The 13,240-nt window shown below is 42.0% G+C and overlaps 1 protein-coding gene across 1 annotated transcript in view; it reads right to left on the reverse strand.

Annotated features, from left to right (window-relative positions):
* Positions 1-13,240, reverse strand: part of Gas2 (growth arrest specific 2) — a 98,381-nt gene that overhangs the window by 62,517 nt on the left and 22,624 nt on the right. The window contains exon 3 of the mRNA XM_051174262.1: positions 4,090-4,231. Coding sequence (XP_051030219.1) covers positions 4,090-4,231 — 142 coding nt within the window. The remainder of the gene's footprint in view (positions 1-4,089; positions 4,232-13,240) is intronic.

The raw sequence follows: 13,240 nt of genomic DNA on the forward strand, positions 1-13,240 counted from the left end.
TGCATAGCCTCGGAGTGAAAGGCTTTAATAGTATGTGAATGTATGAGATGTCAGTAAATACATTGAGCAAGTTCTCCATGCTTCCAACTATAAGCTGGGACTGTTTCCTGCCTGGCTTATCGTAAGTGAAGACCATTATCACTTACAACCCGATTATTCTCCATTCTTCACCCATGACCTGGATACTGCCTTTGCTATAATCAGATATAACCACGTCTAAAGTTCACCTTGGGCCTTTTGTTCCTGTTCCTTATCTGGTCCAAAGAATATGATTTTGATTTTGATATCAATGGATCATGATAGTTCACTGAAAATAACACCAAATGCCAGGGATACTTATTTTCATTTTTAAAAATGGACACTACAGTCTCCCTCCTTTCTGATTTCCCTCAGAGGAGTCAGTAGAAATTTAAAAACTTGTTAAAAGTGTGCTACTGTCTCCAAGGACAAACTACAACCCTAACTTTCGTCAGAAATATATACCCAGAAATCCTATGTGCAGGTTTTTCTTAACTTTCATTTATTGTTCCAGAAAATATTCATTCATTACCACTGGTGAAGTACTGGAAAAGTTTTACCAGCATGTCCAGCGATTTTATATCAACTTCTTCTTTTTTTTTCAGTATGTTCTTCAAGAACTTTGTCCCTATTTCTCATTGTTCATTTTAAAGCAATATTTGAGTACAATTATCTTATCACCTATCTAACACAGACATATGTAGAAGAAAATTATCGGGGTTGGTGAGGTGGCTCAGAGGTTAAAAGCACTGACTGCTCTTCCAGAGATCCTGAGTTCAATTCCCAGCAACCGCATGGTGACTCATAACCATCTATAATGAGATGTGGCGCCCTCTTCTGGTCTGCAGGGACACATGCAGACAGAACACTATACACATATAAACTAATAAATCTTAAAAAAAAAAAAAAGAAGACGAAAATTATCACTCAGAGTTAAAGTAGGCCAGGGGTGGTGGCTCTTATATATAATGCCAATGTTTGGGAGGCTGAGACAGAGGAGGGTCACCCTCAGCCACAAAGCAAATCCAAAGCCAGTTTACAGAGGTCTGTGTTTCAAAAAGGAAAAAAAAAAAAAAAACCGTAGCAGACGACCTGACAGATCACACACGCCCTGTCTGCACCTGTGTGCTGCAAACGATGTTTTCCAATAATCAGAAATGCAACGAGCACGAGCCACGCGTGGTGGAGTTGGCAGCTGGCACTGCCCGTCTCCCTTACATGCCCCGGCCCCACACCCATGGAGAGACTTCTTGACATTTAGTGTTGCTAGTGTTGCGGAAAGACAACAGATTGAGGCAGCTGGGAATGCTCGAAAACTTGCGACAAATAACTGCACACAAATAACAGCTCCTGGCTGCCCTCGGCTCAGGCGGCTTTCTCTAGGCAGGCTCGGGCCGGCCTCCGAGCGGCACTAACAGAAGCCTCTTCTCACAGGCAACGCCTGATCTTGCTTGTCTGCCACCCAGGCACACTCTCCCCTTCATCAGGGCATCTTTTCATTTTGCCTTCACCGCACACCACTGAAACGCAATCTTGAGGTAGGGAAAAAGAAAAGAAAAAAAAAGGAACAGGAAAAAAACCTTGCCCTAAATTCCCTTTCAAAGGTGAACCCTGGAAGACTTCAAGCAGAGCACACAGCACTATTGTTGTGGAAAAGGCCTAGGCCAAGGCTGGCAGCCTGAGTGGCTCTGCATCCTCAAGAGCGAATAATAATAATAATAATAATAATAATAATAATAATAATAATAAAAGCACCCAGGGAGAAAGCCCTCTGGGAAATGAGATGTCTCTTTGTCCTTCCTCTTCGTTTGTCATCAGTATTCATGGGCCCAGCTGTTTCCTTTCTCCAACTAATCCTCAATCAATGCTGTAATAGTGACCCTTCTTACTGGGTCCCCTGGGCCTACAATACATCTCCGTGTACCTACTCTCAGCCCCAGAAATTTCTAACATATTTTTAATTGAGCAGTAAAACAGGAAACCTGATTATCTGACTTAGTTTGCTACTGATCTTAAACAAACAACAACAACAACAAAAATGAAATTTTCAAAGATTTGGAATCTTGGAGTTAGTGAACCTACTTGGATATTTAAATAGCTTTTAATTTAAAGTTATAAGCTAAGGTACAAAAGATAATCAAAGTCAAATGTTTAAGGAACAGAATATGTGACATTTCTTTATATATAAATTATCATGTTTTTTTCAGAATGACACCTATCTAATTTTTCTTTACATAACTATACAATTACACACCAAGGTCATGAAATACATTTATTTATTGTATACAGTTTCAAGATAAAATTATTACTTATGACTTAAATCGAGTTGGGTTTTTCAGAGCATAAAGATACACTACAAATATGAATTGCAGTGGTATTTCCAGGGAGGAATCTGGTACCACATTGTCTCCTACTGAATTCTACTGGAAGTCCTATTAGCCCAAGCAACAAAATGACTCAGAGAAAACCAATCAAGGCCACAGCAATATACAGAGCTATTTGTAACTCATTCAGTTTTTCCTACCAGTAAGTGAGAAAATGCATTTCTAATGAAAATCTGTACAATAAACAAATTTATAAGTTAATGCAGATCTAAAGCAATTTCTCCTACATGGCCATCTCATAGTTTAAAACATGATGTTAACTGTCTCCATACCCAGGTGAGACACAGGATGACCGACCTCTTCATGACTGACATTTGACTGACTGTAGCTATACAGACAGACATTGTTAGACAATACGTTTGCTTTCAAATCATTCTTCTTCATTTCCCTCCTATAATTCCCTCCACTACATAACCTGACATACCTAACAGTTAAAAAGTCTTTATAACATTTCTACTGGGCTGTAGGGGAGGTATCCTCAACAGAAGCTCACACCTTTCACCAACAACAATCGAAGCCTAGGAGCCTTCACGGACACACTCATGTGTGTGTGCCATACTTCTGTGCAACTATTCTGATTCATCCCTTTTCTCTTAAATGTAGAATACCCTGCCACACTGAAATTCTATTAGTCTGTTCTCTGCTGAGAAAATTCCCAGATATTTAATGGCCATCTTTCTCACGTCTTATCCATCCCCTCATCTTGGAGCAGACACAAATGGCTTTAGCTTGTGAAATGTCAAGATGCCACTGTCATCACTTAGATACCATTATCCAAGGCTCAGAGACAAAGGCTCTTCCAAGTGCTTGGAAGGTAGTTTATGTACTTATTCTCCAAAGGATGCTTGGCTTACATTAATGGCAATATTTGGTATTATGTGATTTTGTAAATTGATTTTTTATAGATCCCTAGACAAACAGAGCCAACACTTTTCTTTTTTCCATTAGAAGTCTAAATTCTTGACTCTGTTCCATTTCACTAAAAGAGTGATTAGGTTCCAATATTCTCCAAGTTAGAATTACATTCATTGTTGGGGGACTTCTGCAGTAAGCTTCGACATTTAATCCCAGAGTGCCAGCCAGTATGGAAACACTCGCTAGTTCAATATATTACATGCTTCCATCCAACAAATTAAAAATCTCATTGTGTGGTCTGGAAATGGAATTGTCAAAATTCAATCAGGAGGAAAGGAAAAAATCCGGGAAATGTCAACCCGAGGAGGCATTTTCACTGCGATGTCTGTGTGCTGCAGTTCCTTCCATACCCCCATGCACACCTGATTTTAACCCTGAAAACAGTTAAACACATAAACTAGTGAACTTCAGTCTCTGCAGACAAAGAACGGAATTCTTTACCCTCCACAGAGGGGCAGCACTTGAGGTCTCCCTTGGTGGAGCACAAACACTCAGGTTGCATGGATAGCGCTCAGCTCTGGCTGCAGAGACACTGCCATTTCTGCCCATGAACTTCATCCACCAGGCGACCAGGAGAAAGATGGCAGGTCCCTTTATTTTTTTTTTAAACCTTGACTTGTTGAAGTTACAACGTCAAGGTTTCAGTCCCCCCCCCCCCCCACGTCTTTAAAATCGTCTGAAAAACAGCAGTGCATAATAACTATAGGTGGATACGGTAGGGAAAAGGCAGTTATAATAGCCCATCTGCTAAAATCTTCAAAGCCATACATACCCAGGCCTTCAGATTCAAAGAGACATGTTTCGTCCACCCCCAAGTCTCGGCACCAGGATAAGAAGTTGGCTGTGTTGTCTCGGGCAAAGAAGGAGCCTGAGGGAGCGCTGGCTTTGCAGGGGATCTTCTTCAGTGGCAGAGTCTGTAAAGCAAAGAAATCTCAGTCTGGTGGGGTGCTGGGCAAGTCCTATCAGAGACACAGCAGAAAGAAAAATGCACTTACGCTTTCAACACCATGTTATGAAAACTCGGGGGCTGGGGATCTGCGGCCGGCACACACCCTCATCTCAGGAACACTCACCGTAAATGCACGGGAGCCCTTCCCCTAATGCACACTGGGTTTTATTTTCCTTCTGACACTACTTTGGGCTTTTGCCTCATCTAAATAATCTGTCAGTTTTCTTCACAAAGTACGTAAAATGTACTTTATTTCTCACTATTACAGACGAGATGAATGTACACTTTGATGCATGCAGATACAGCACACAGAAAGTGTGTGTGAGCTGGGACCAAGGGCAGCGGGATTTGCTGCCCACCCCACCCCTCTCCACGTTGGTACTGAGAGGGTTATTTAAAGGTGACAAATGTAATAACCCTTCCTGGCCCCTTTCTGTTAGACAAATAATGTAGCTTGAGCATACAGAAATAACTCACGTGTGAACTCCCTGCTTTTGCCTTCAGAGGAACTATTTACATTCTCTGTCACTTTTGACATGAAGGGAAATGCTTGGGATACCAGTGTCTGTGAACTGGAAAGGCAACCCTGCTAGCATTTTCCCCAGAAGCCTTAGCCAGGAACTGGTGCTCGGCACTTCGGCAAGTGCCACGGGCCTTTTCTTTTACAGAGCAGAACCAATTTCCAAAGCCAGCGAAGTCACGTGGCGCTAAAGCCCGAGGCAAACGTTTGGTCGAGGTGGGTACTTGGGACCTTGCTGAGGGAGCACAAAGATCCAGGGAGAATAGTTAGACTCAGAGACAGGGGTGTCCTCTACTCACAGAGTAAGCCGTGTGCTGCGGTTGCTTAGTTCATTTACAGAGCAGAGCGACAACATGGAATAGGGGCTCACTGAGTCAATGAGGGTCACGCAGTTCTTCGGATCAGGAGGTTCTATGGCTACACAATAAAACATGTCTGTTGCTATAGCCTGGAAGGGCCTGCTGTCTGAGAGGCCCATCTTTCCACTGAAGGTTAAAGCTGACACAGAGTACACACCACGGACGTTTTTACATGGCTATACAAGTACACCTGTGTTTTAGGTACTATTGTTACATTTGATTATATATGCATATATTAACCTATATTATATGCAGGGCTGCCTACATGGTAATCACTCTTTTTTGCTTTCATTAGTGTATGCTGATTGTACAAAACATTGAGTTTCGCTGTGACATCTTCATGCATGCACACAACATACTTGGCCACTTTCACATTAGGCATCACCCTGTTCCCCCTTCCCTGAATTTGCTTTCTCATCCCTAGCATCTCTTCTACTTTCGCATCTTCCTTAAAATCTGGACACTACACATGCAATATGTGCCCTGGGTGTGGCTCATTCTGCTTAATGTGGTGACCTCCAATTCCTGCCACTTCCCTGCAAATGGCGTAATGCGTTCTTCTCTGTGCCTTACCCACACGTTCTTTAATCACTCCTTTTGCACATTGGTGGATGCCTAAGCTAAATCCCTAGCTTGGCTATTATGAATGATAACACAATAAGTGAGAGCAGAGATACAATGGAGTTCATATGATCACTTAAAAGGGATAAAACATGTAAGTATTGAGACATAAAAAGATCGGGACATGCTCTTAGGTAGAAAGACATGTATGTACTGTGACTTTGTTCTGTGATGTGTGCAAATATGCACAGAGTTAAATTTCATACAAAACATCACAACTTACATATTTATAAAATAAAAATGTACAAATATATCAAGGAGATATCAAGGTTGGAGAGGAATTGCCTTTGAATAAGGGGTTGGGCGATTAAGCAGAATTCTGAGTGCGGTTAGTGTGGCTAGGAAGTCAATTCATTTTTAAATTTCGATAAACAGATTCTGATAGGCACATGTGGATAATGGTCATTATATTGAATAGCAGATCAGATGGCAAAGCAAAGCCTTTATCTGATGTTTCATAAAATGTATTTGACTACTGTTTACTTTCCCTCAAAAGAGAAACGATATCTCATGCCTCCTAACCCTCTTTAAACAGAGTATTTCCCATGTATAATAAAGATACTCGATGGATCAGGTCAAAGATCTTACTTGAAGGATGAATACGGAACATAAAAACGGAACTGTCTCAGTGTCAGGGTACTTAAGCTTCAGAGGGGTGACAGTGGCCACTCTGTGACATTTGACATTGCATGTATAGCCTACACATGGGGGCAGGGGCTTGTCCGACAGTACACAGCTTTTCTGATGCCCGTCATGCACAGGCGACACTGGCTTCGCTGCTGACGTACAGTGACATTAGAGAAGGAGTAGCCCAGAATCTGTAGGTCTATCACAGTGCAGGAAAATAATACATGTTTACATATGGATCTTTGTACTAAAGTGTCAAAGCACAACACTTCACATTAATGAACAGCACAGCATCTCCATCTTCTGGATGAAGAAGTTGTGCTTATACACAATTCAAACCCAAATCACAGCATCTCCCCTCCACAAGCTTCAACTATTCCATGAAAACTCAAGTTTGATTTGGGTCCAGTGTATTTCAGCATGTGGTGTTTCCCCAATTTGGGCCAAGTAAAGTTAAGAAGAACTAGGTATCGTCTGTCACTGTTTCAACTTATCAAAAAGTAAAGTAAATCAGGAGAACTGAGAAAATGCTATCTTTAATTTCCTTTACCTTGTTAACTGAAATTTTAATTCTGGCAGTCTATCTAAATGTGGTTTTTATTCATGAAAGCTCAAGGCAGACTCCTATTTTTAATTACGTCAAGTAGCCATTTGAGATATAAAGCAGAAGATGATGTGGTACTGGCCAAGAAGTAATATTGTTTCTTTTCCAAAAGGTATGTGGACTCTGCTGTTCAAATGTATAGGCAATGAAGTCACTTTTTCCACAGTGGAAAGAAACGTTTCCATTTGAATCCCTCTAGCTCTCTTTATTGAAAAGTAATCTCTCTGCGTAAAAACAAAAGTTGCTGACATTTAGAGTATCGCAGTGTGTAAGTCAAATACCATGTCTCTTTAGGAAGGATAAAACTGAGGGCCTGCAAGATGTCCAGTTGGTAAAGACACCGGCCACTAACTGTGGTGATCCCCAAGTCCCACGGAAAAAGAGAACCAACTCCCAAACATTAGTCCCTGACCTTCACACATGTGCAGTGGCACATGAACACCCCACACATACACACATACAATAACCAGATAAATGCAACAGTCTCGGGAGACGACGCAGAGGTTAGCTCATGCAGAGAACCCAGGTTTGGTTCCCAGCACCCACATGAGACAGCTCACAGCTACCTGTAACTCCAGCTCCAGGCAATCCAATGCTTTCTTCTGGCCTTCATGGGAACTGCATTTGGTGCCCATAAATGCACACAAGCACATATACATAAAAGTAAATAAATCTAAAAACAACACCATTTTTTAAAAGGTGAAATATGTTCTTTAAGATAAAAATTGTATTAAAATTTAAGGAGAAAAATTAATCATTTTTTGTCTTTACATCCCTCTTAAAACTTGGTAATAGGAACTTATACTTAACATTGATTTAATTTCATTAATTTGATTTCAGAAGCAACTGAAAGCATCGGGCTGGAATTCTAAATGGACCCTCCATTTCCTCTCTAAGACAAATTCCACATGATAGAGATCTGCCTTTTGCTGCAAATTCTGTTGTGGCCGTCATGTTGTAATACCACAAAAATACTCAATGAGAAAAAAAAAAAAATAATACGGAGCCTTGTGACAGTATAGGCTTGCCATAGCTTTTGTGCTTTGAAACCAATAGAACAATTGCCTAGAAGGTCCACCACACTCCAGTGTAAGGTCCAACAGACAGAAGTATGTGGGCAACACAATCTGGAATCCAAGAGTTATAAATTTAAAAAGTAAAAGATACGGAGTTGGAGGGTAGCGGGGGATGGGGGATGGGGGTGGATCTGTGAGGAGCAAAAGGGAGGGGTCGGGGTGAAAAATGACCAAAACACATGGTAAGAAAATTGCTAAAGAATTAATGAGATATTGAAAATCAGTGTTAATATACACATGGGCCTTTTTAGTTACTTGGAACGAGTCTCTGTGATTACATAAAGTGATAGAAATGAAAATCAAATCTAGAGTCAAACTTAAGGCTTAAAAGAGACGTGGCGATAGAAGAGCGTTGGTAAGTGAGTAGTGTGCTGAAACCCTGGCCAGGAGCTACAGAAGCTCATTCAAGGACACCACCACCATGGCTTCAGGAGCTGAGATAGGAAATAAAGAGGTCATATGGATACACAGCAAAATAGTAATCAGTGATAGCAGATACAAGCCATGGAGATGCATGGAGAGAAATGAAAGCCTGTTACTAAGTAAGAGATGTGACCAGCAGTGCTGAAGAGACACATGCTAAGTGACCCAGCTCCATAACAGCCGTCAGAGGCAGCTAGAAGACAGCGGAAAGACCTGGGGGGCTGGAGAGATGGCGCCACGGTGAACACCTGCTGATGAATCATGAAGACACCAGGCAGCTGCCAACTGCCTCTTAACTCCAGCTCCAGGAGATCTGATGACTTCTTCTGTTCTCCAGTACCCAAACACACATACGTGCATACATCCATAAAGACACATGTGCATGTATACTCACATAGACACATGCATGTACACCAATAAAGTTTATTTTTTAAAAATCTGGAAAAGTGGGCACGAGGAGAGTCTTAGGATTTTAGGTCAGTGAGTCTGTTCTGTAGGGTACTGTGTGGATGGACACCTGTCATTATATGCTGTCAAAATTCATGAGTAGAATGTACAACCAGAAGGGTGGACTCTAGTGATTGTGCGTGCTGGTGAAATGTGTTAATGAGGAACCAATCATGGGTGGTAATAGATGCACCATTCTGATGAGATTACCGCAGGATTTTTAATTTAAACCAAAAGCATCCCTCATATGTGGGATCCATAACAGACACACTCTTCAAGCAGAAAGTAGGAAACAGGGCTGGTGGCTTCAGGGGTAGGGTGGGGGACTGAGAATGGGGGGCGTGGCTTAAAGAACACAAAGTATAAGAAGCAGAACTGACGAATCAACATGCTCAGTAATGGCTACACATTTGAAAAACCACTGATCTGCCACGTTCTCACTGCAGAAAGGAATATGAGGGCTATGTTAATCATAACGGTTTTAAAATCCAGTGTGTATACACATCCATGCTATATATTCAAAGTCACAAATATATGTAATTTTTGCCAATGACATCTCGGTAAAGCTTTAAAAAAATGACTTCTATAACATGTTTTATGTTATTAAGTTGCTTAAGAGGCAAAAGATATCTTCCCAAGGAGAAAAACACAGTTGTTTTTTCTTTTGACTTGATTGGGCACAGTAGGAGTTATATAAATAGACAAATCTATAGATAGACAGACAGACAGACAGACAGACAGATGATAGATCCAACAATAATAATAAAAGAAAACTATTTTATATACTTTGGCAATGAACATATTCTTTCCATTTCTGTTCATTTGATTTTTTGAAACAGGGTCTCTATTGTGTAGCCTGGGCTGTCCTGGAACCTGGAACCTGGAACATACTATGCAGACCAGGCTAGGCTCAAATTCACAGCGATCTGCCTGTCTCTGTCTCCCAAGAGTTGGAACAAAAGCACACATGTCCACACCCTGCTCTTCCAGTGTCTGTACAACAGGCATTCACATAGGAATCTTACCCAAGAGCTATCAGTAAAAGCCTTCCATTCTCCCTACTGCTTATGTATGGACCAAGAGATCAGCTTCCTAAAAACTCTGCAAGTTCACCTCTGAACTGGGAATTCCAGTTCACTGAGGAAGCTCCTTAAAACACTCAGACATTTAATCTAATTCAGCTCAGCCTGCCTGTTTTTACCAAATCATAGCTCTGTGATTGCTGTAACTCCTCCTGGTAAGGAGTGAAGGAATGACCAGGGTTTTTTTTTTTTTTTCTTCTACTCTTGCTGAGGAGTCAGGACTCAGATTGCATTGGAAGAATTAGAGCAGAAGTGCAAGCCATGGTTTAAAATCAGTTTAAAATTCCACGCCTAACTTTGGGGGAAGGCTGATGGAGCCTCAGTACGGGAACGTCTGACAGATGCTCAGTCATTTACAGAGCTAAATGACCTCAAGGGCTCAACAAGAGGTCAGTTCATCCCAGAAAGTGAAACACCTGACAAACTTGAGCAAGCTAGGCATCGGGAAATGAGGACACGACATGGTGCAACTAAAAATGCTGACCAATCTTTATGCCCAGCAAGTATTTATAAAATTGTACTGGCAGCCAAGGTCACACGCTCCTGAAGTCCTTGCAGAGACTGAGAACACATAAATATGGGAGAGGCTGGCTCTCAGGTGCTGTGAGCATGAAGAGACCCTGGAAAGGGAGGCTCACCCAAAGTCCTGGATGATAAACCTTTTATTCTTGTAACTCCCTGTATCCACAGAGAACTATGGCCTCGGTAAGGATCTAAGTTTGGAGGGATATTGCTTTTGAGCAGTTGATTGTGGGCAGGAGCATGAGGCTGTAAGTTGACAATTTCTGTCCATAAAGCAAAATAATAAAAGGGCTTATGATTTTAAACTCAAACACATCCAAAATGCAAGGGAGTTTTAGAAGATATAGTACCATTTTTTTTTTCCCTCAAGAACAGACTGAAGGATAAAGAAGCATTTTAGAGGTAACTTATAAAAGTACAAAAGCCATCTCTTTCTCTCCTGCTACCTTTGGGAAACATGCACATCGTGTAGATCATCAAGGCTCCATGTGTGGGGCTGGAGAGAGGGCACTTAATGCTGTTCCAGAGGTCCTGAGTTCAATTCCCAGCATCCACATGGTGCCCTCTTCTGGCCTGCAGGCAGACATGCAGACAGAACACTGTGTACATAATAAATAAGCAAATCAAATCTAAGAAGAAGGAGGAGGAGGAGAAGAGACTATTGTGTGAAATACACATGGGGCATGTCAGCCAGTTGGAGAAGTAGAGGACATCTTGGATACCTGACTGTCAGCTCCCAGGTTCTCAACAGAACAAGCAATCATTAATTATGATGGACAAAAGCAGTTTCTAAGTGATTTCAAGAAAAATACACATCTATTTTCTGTCATCCTTCCAAACAGAGAATTAAAGATTAAAGATGTAGGGTCTAAAAATAGATAATAAAACTTCCCACAAATATTTTGTATGTTCTAAGATGTAATCATTTATAAATATCAATAACAAACTGAGCGCAAAGTCTGTAATGCTACAGTTCTTGTAAAAGTTTCTTCTTATAACCCATCTCAAATTAGTCAAAACCAATTTGACTAGTATATAGAAGTATATCTTCAGGCGTTCACAGCTTTTCTATGGCTGTGCTCTGGCAGCCAATGTGTGTATGAGTGATGTTAGTAGATACCCAAACATGCCGTCCCATGTGTGCTCCTTAATTTTCTAATTCCAATACAGTGCAGAATATTCTGGAGGCATACCACATGTGTCCATCAATCAACTAGATAACTAGTCTTTCCCTTGTCCACACTCCCTGACTCAGGAACAGACCCCGGCTGATCTGCTGGTTCCGATTGTGGCCCTACAAACTCCAGTCCCCTGCGACAGTCTACTGTAATCAGGCAGGGCAAATCTGATCGTTTCTCACGCTTAAAATCTTCAGTAACTCCTAGTGCATATAGTGCAATATCAACCCATTGCAGAAAAAGGTTTCCACAGCTTTCGGGGCCTGGCCCCTCACAGCAGTAGTTTTCTCTACCGCCCTGCCTTCCATCTTTCTCACAGTCATGCTGGGTGTGTTCCCAACCCTGCGTTTCTGCTTGCTGACCCTCACTCCAACAGCCCTTCTCTCTGTCATCTACACATCTCTTGTTCACCTACCTGTTGGCCTCAGGTCTTGTGCCATGCAAAATGTAAGGCTTCGTGATTACTTTCGGTTGAGGGGAATCTACATTTACCTGCAAGTATTTCTGCAGTCGACTGGCTTTCCCTCCAGACTACATTAGAGAGGAGGGGGATTTATCCTACACCTCACCTGCTAGAAAATCTGCCAAACAGAACATACTAGACACTGACACATAAACAGGATGTGCCTGTAGTTAAAATGGGCTCGCGTGCGCGCGCGCGTGCGCGCACACACACACACACACACACACACACGAGAGAGAGAGAGAGAGAGAGAGAGAGAGAGAGAGAGAGAGAGAGAGATACACACATCACACACACAAAGACAAAATCAAGCCTAGCAGTCCTGATCATTCATGTATACTATTTGTCACTAACGAGTCATCACTCCAACTCACAGTAATGACATTCTTTAATGTCTCAGGTAGTTAAAAAAATATAGATTCCAAAATGTCTCTCCATTTCTGGGTTAGGCGGGTTGGGCCTCTCCACACCACCATCAGCCTGTCCTTCTGAAGTACGATGTTACTAGTAACTCACCAGCTACAAACTCCAGTCCAAAGGCTCAAGCCTCGCCAGGTTTGCCAGGTCACCTACAAAAAACTTCCCCCATACACTCTCCTCATAGAGACTGAAACACGGGAACAACTCCTTTACTCATTTCTTCCCTCGGTAAGGTGAACAGATCTGTGAATTGAGAGCCAGCCACAGACTGTACCTGTGGGACACCCTGGAGGGTTTGGTGGGCATGCTAACCTATGATCTGTCCCCAGTCTTACATTCACCCCCTTTTCCATTGCAAACCAAGACATCTTTATTCGTTTGTTTCTCCAAGCCCAAAACACTGGACTAATCTTTGATTTCCACACTATACAACTCATCTCCAGACTAGGACAAGACCAGGCGGCAGAAACACATAGAGACAGCTTACCTGAACAAGGAGGAGCTAACGCCCCCCCCCCAGACTGATAGCTGGGAAGCCAGCATGGGACTGACTCAGGCCCCCCTGAATATAGGTCTTAGCCAGAAGGATTGAGCAGTCTAAGGGTCCTCAGACAGTGGAACCAGGATGTATC

Source organism: Phodopus roborovskii, unplaced genomic scaffold (assembly GCF_943737965.1).
Source record: "Phodopus roborovskii unplaced genomic scaffold, PHOROB, whole genome shotgun sequence".
NCBI lineage: Eukaryota > Metazoa > Chordata > Mammalia > Rodentia > Cricetidae > Phodopus > Phodopus roborovskii.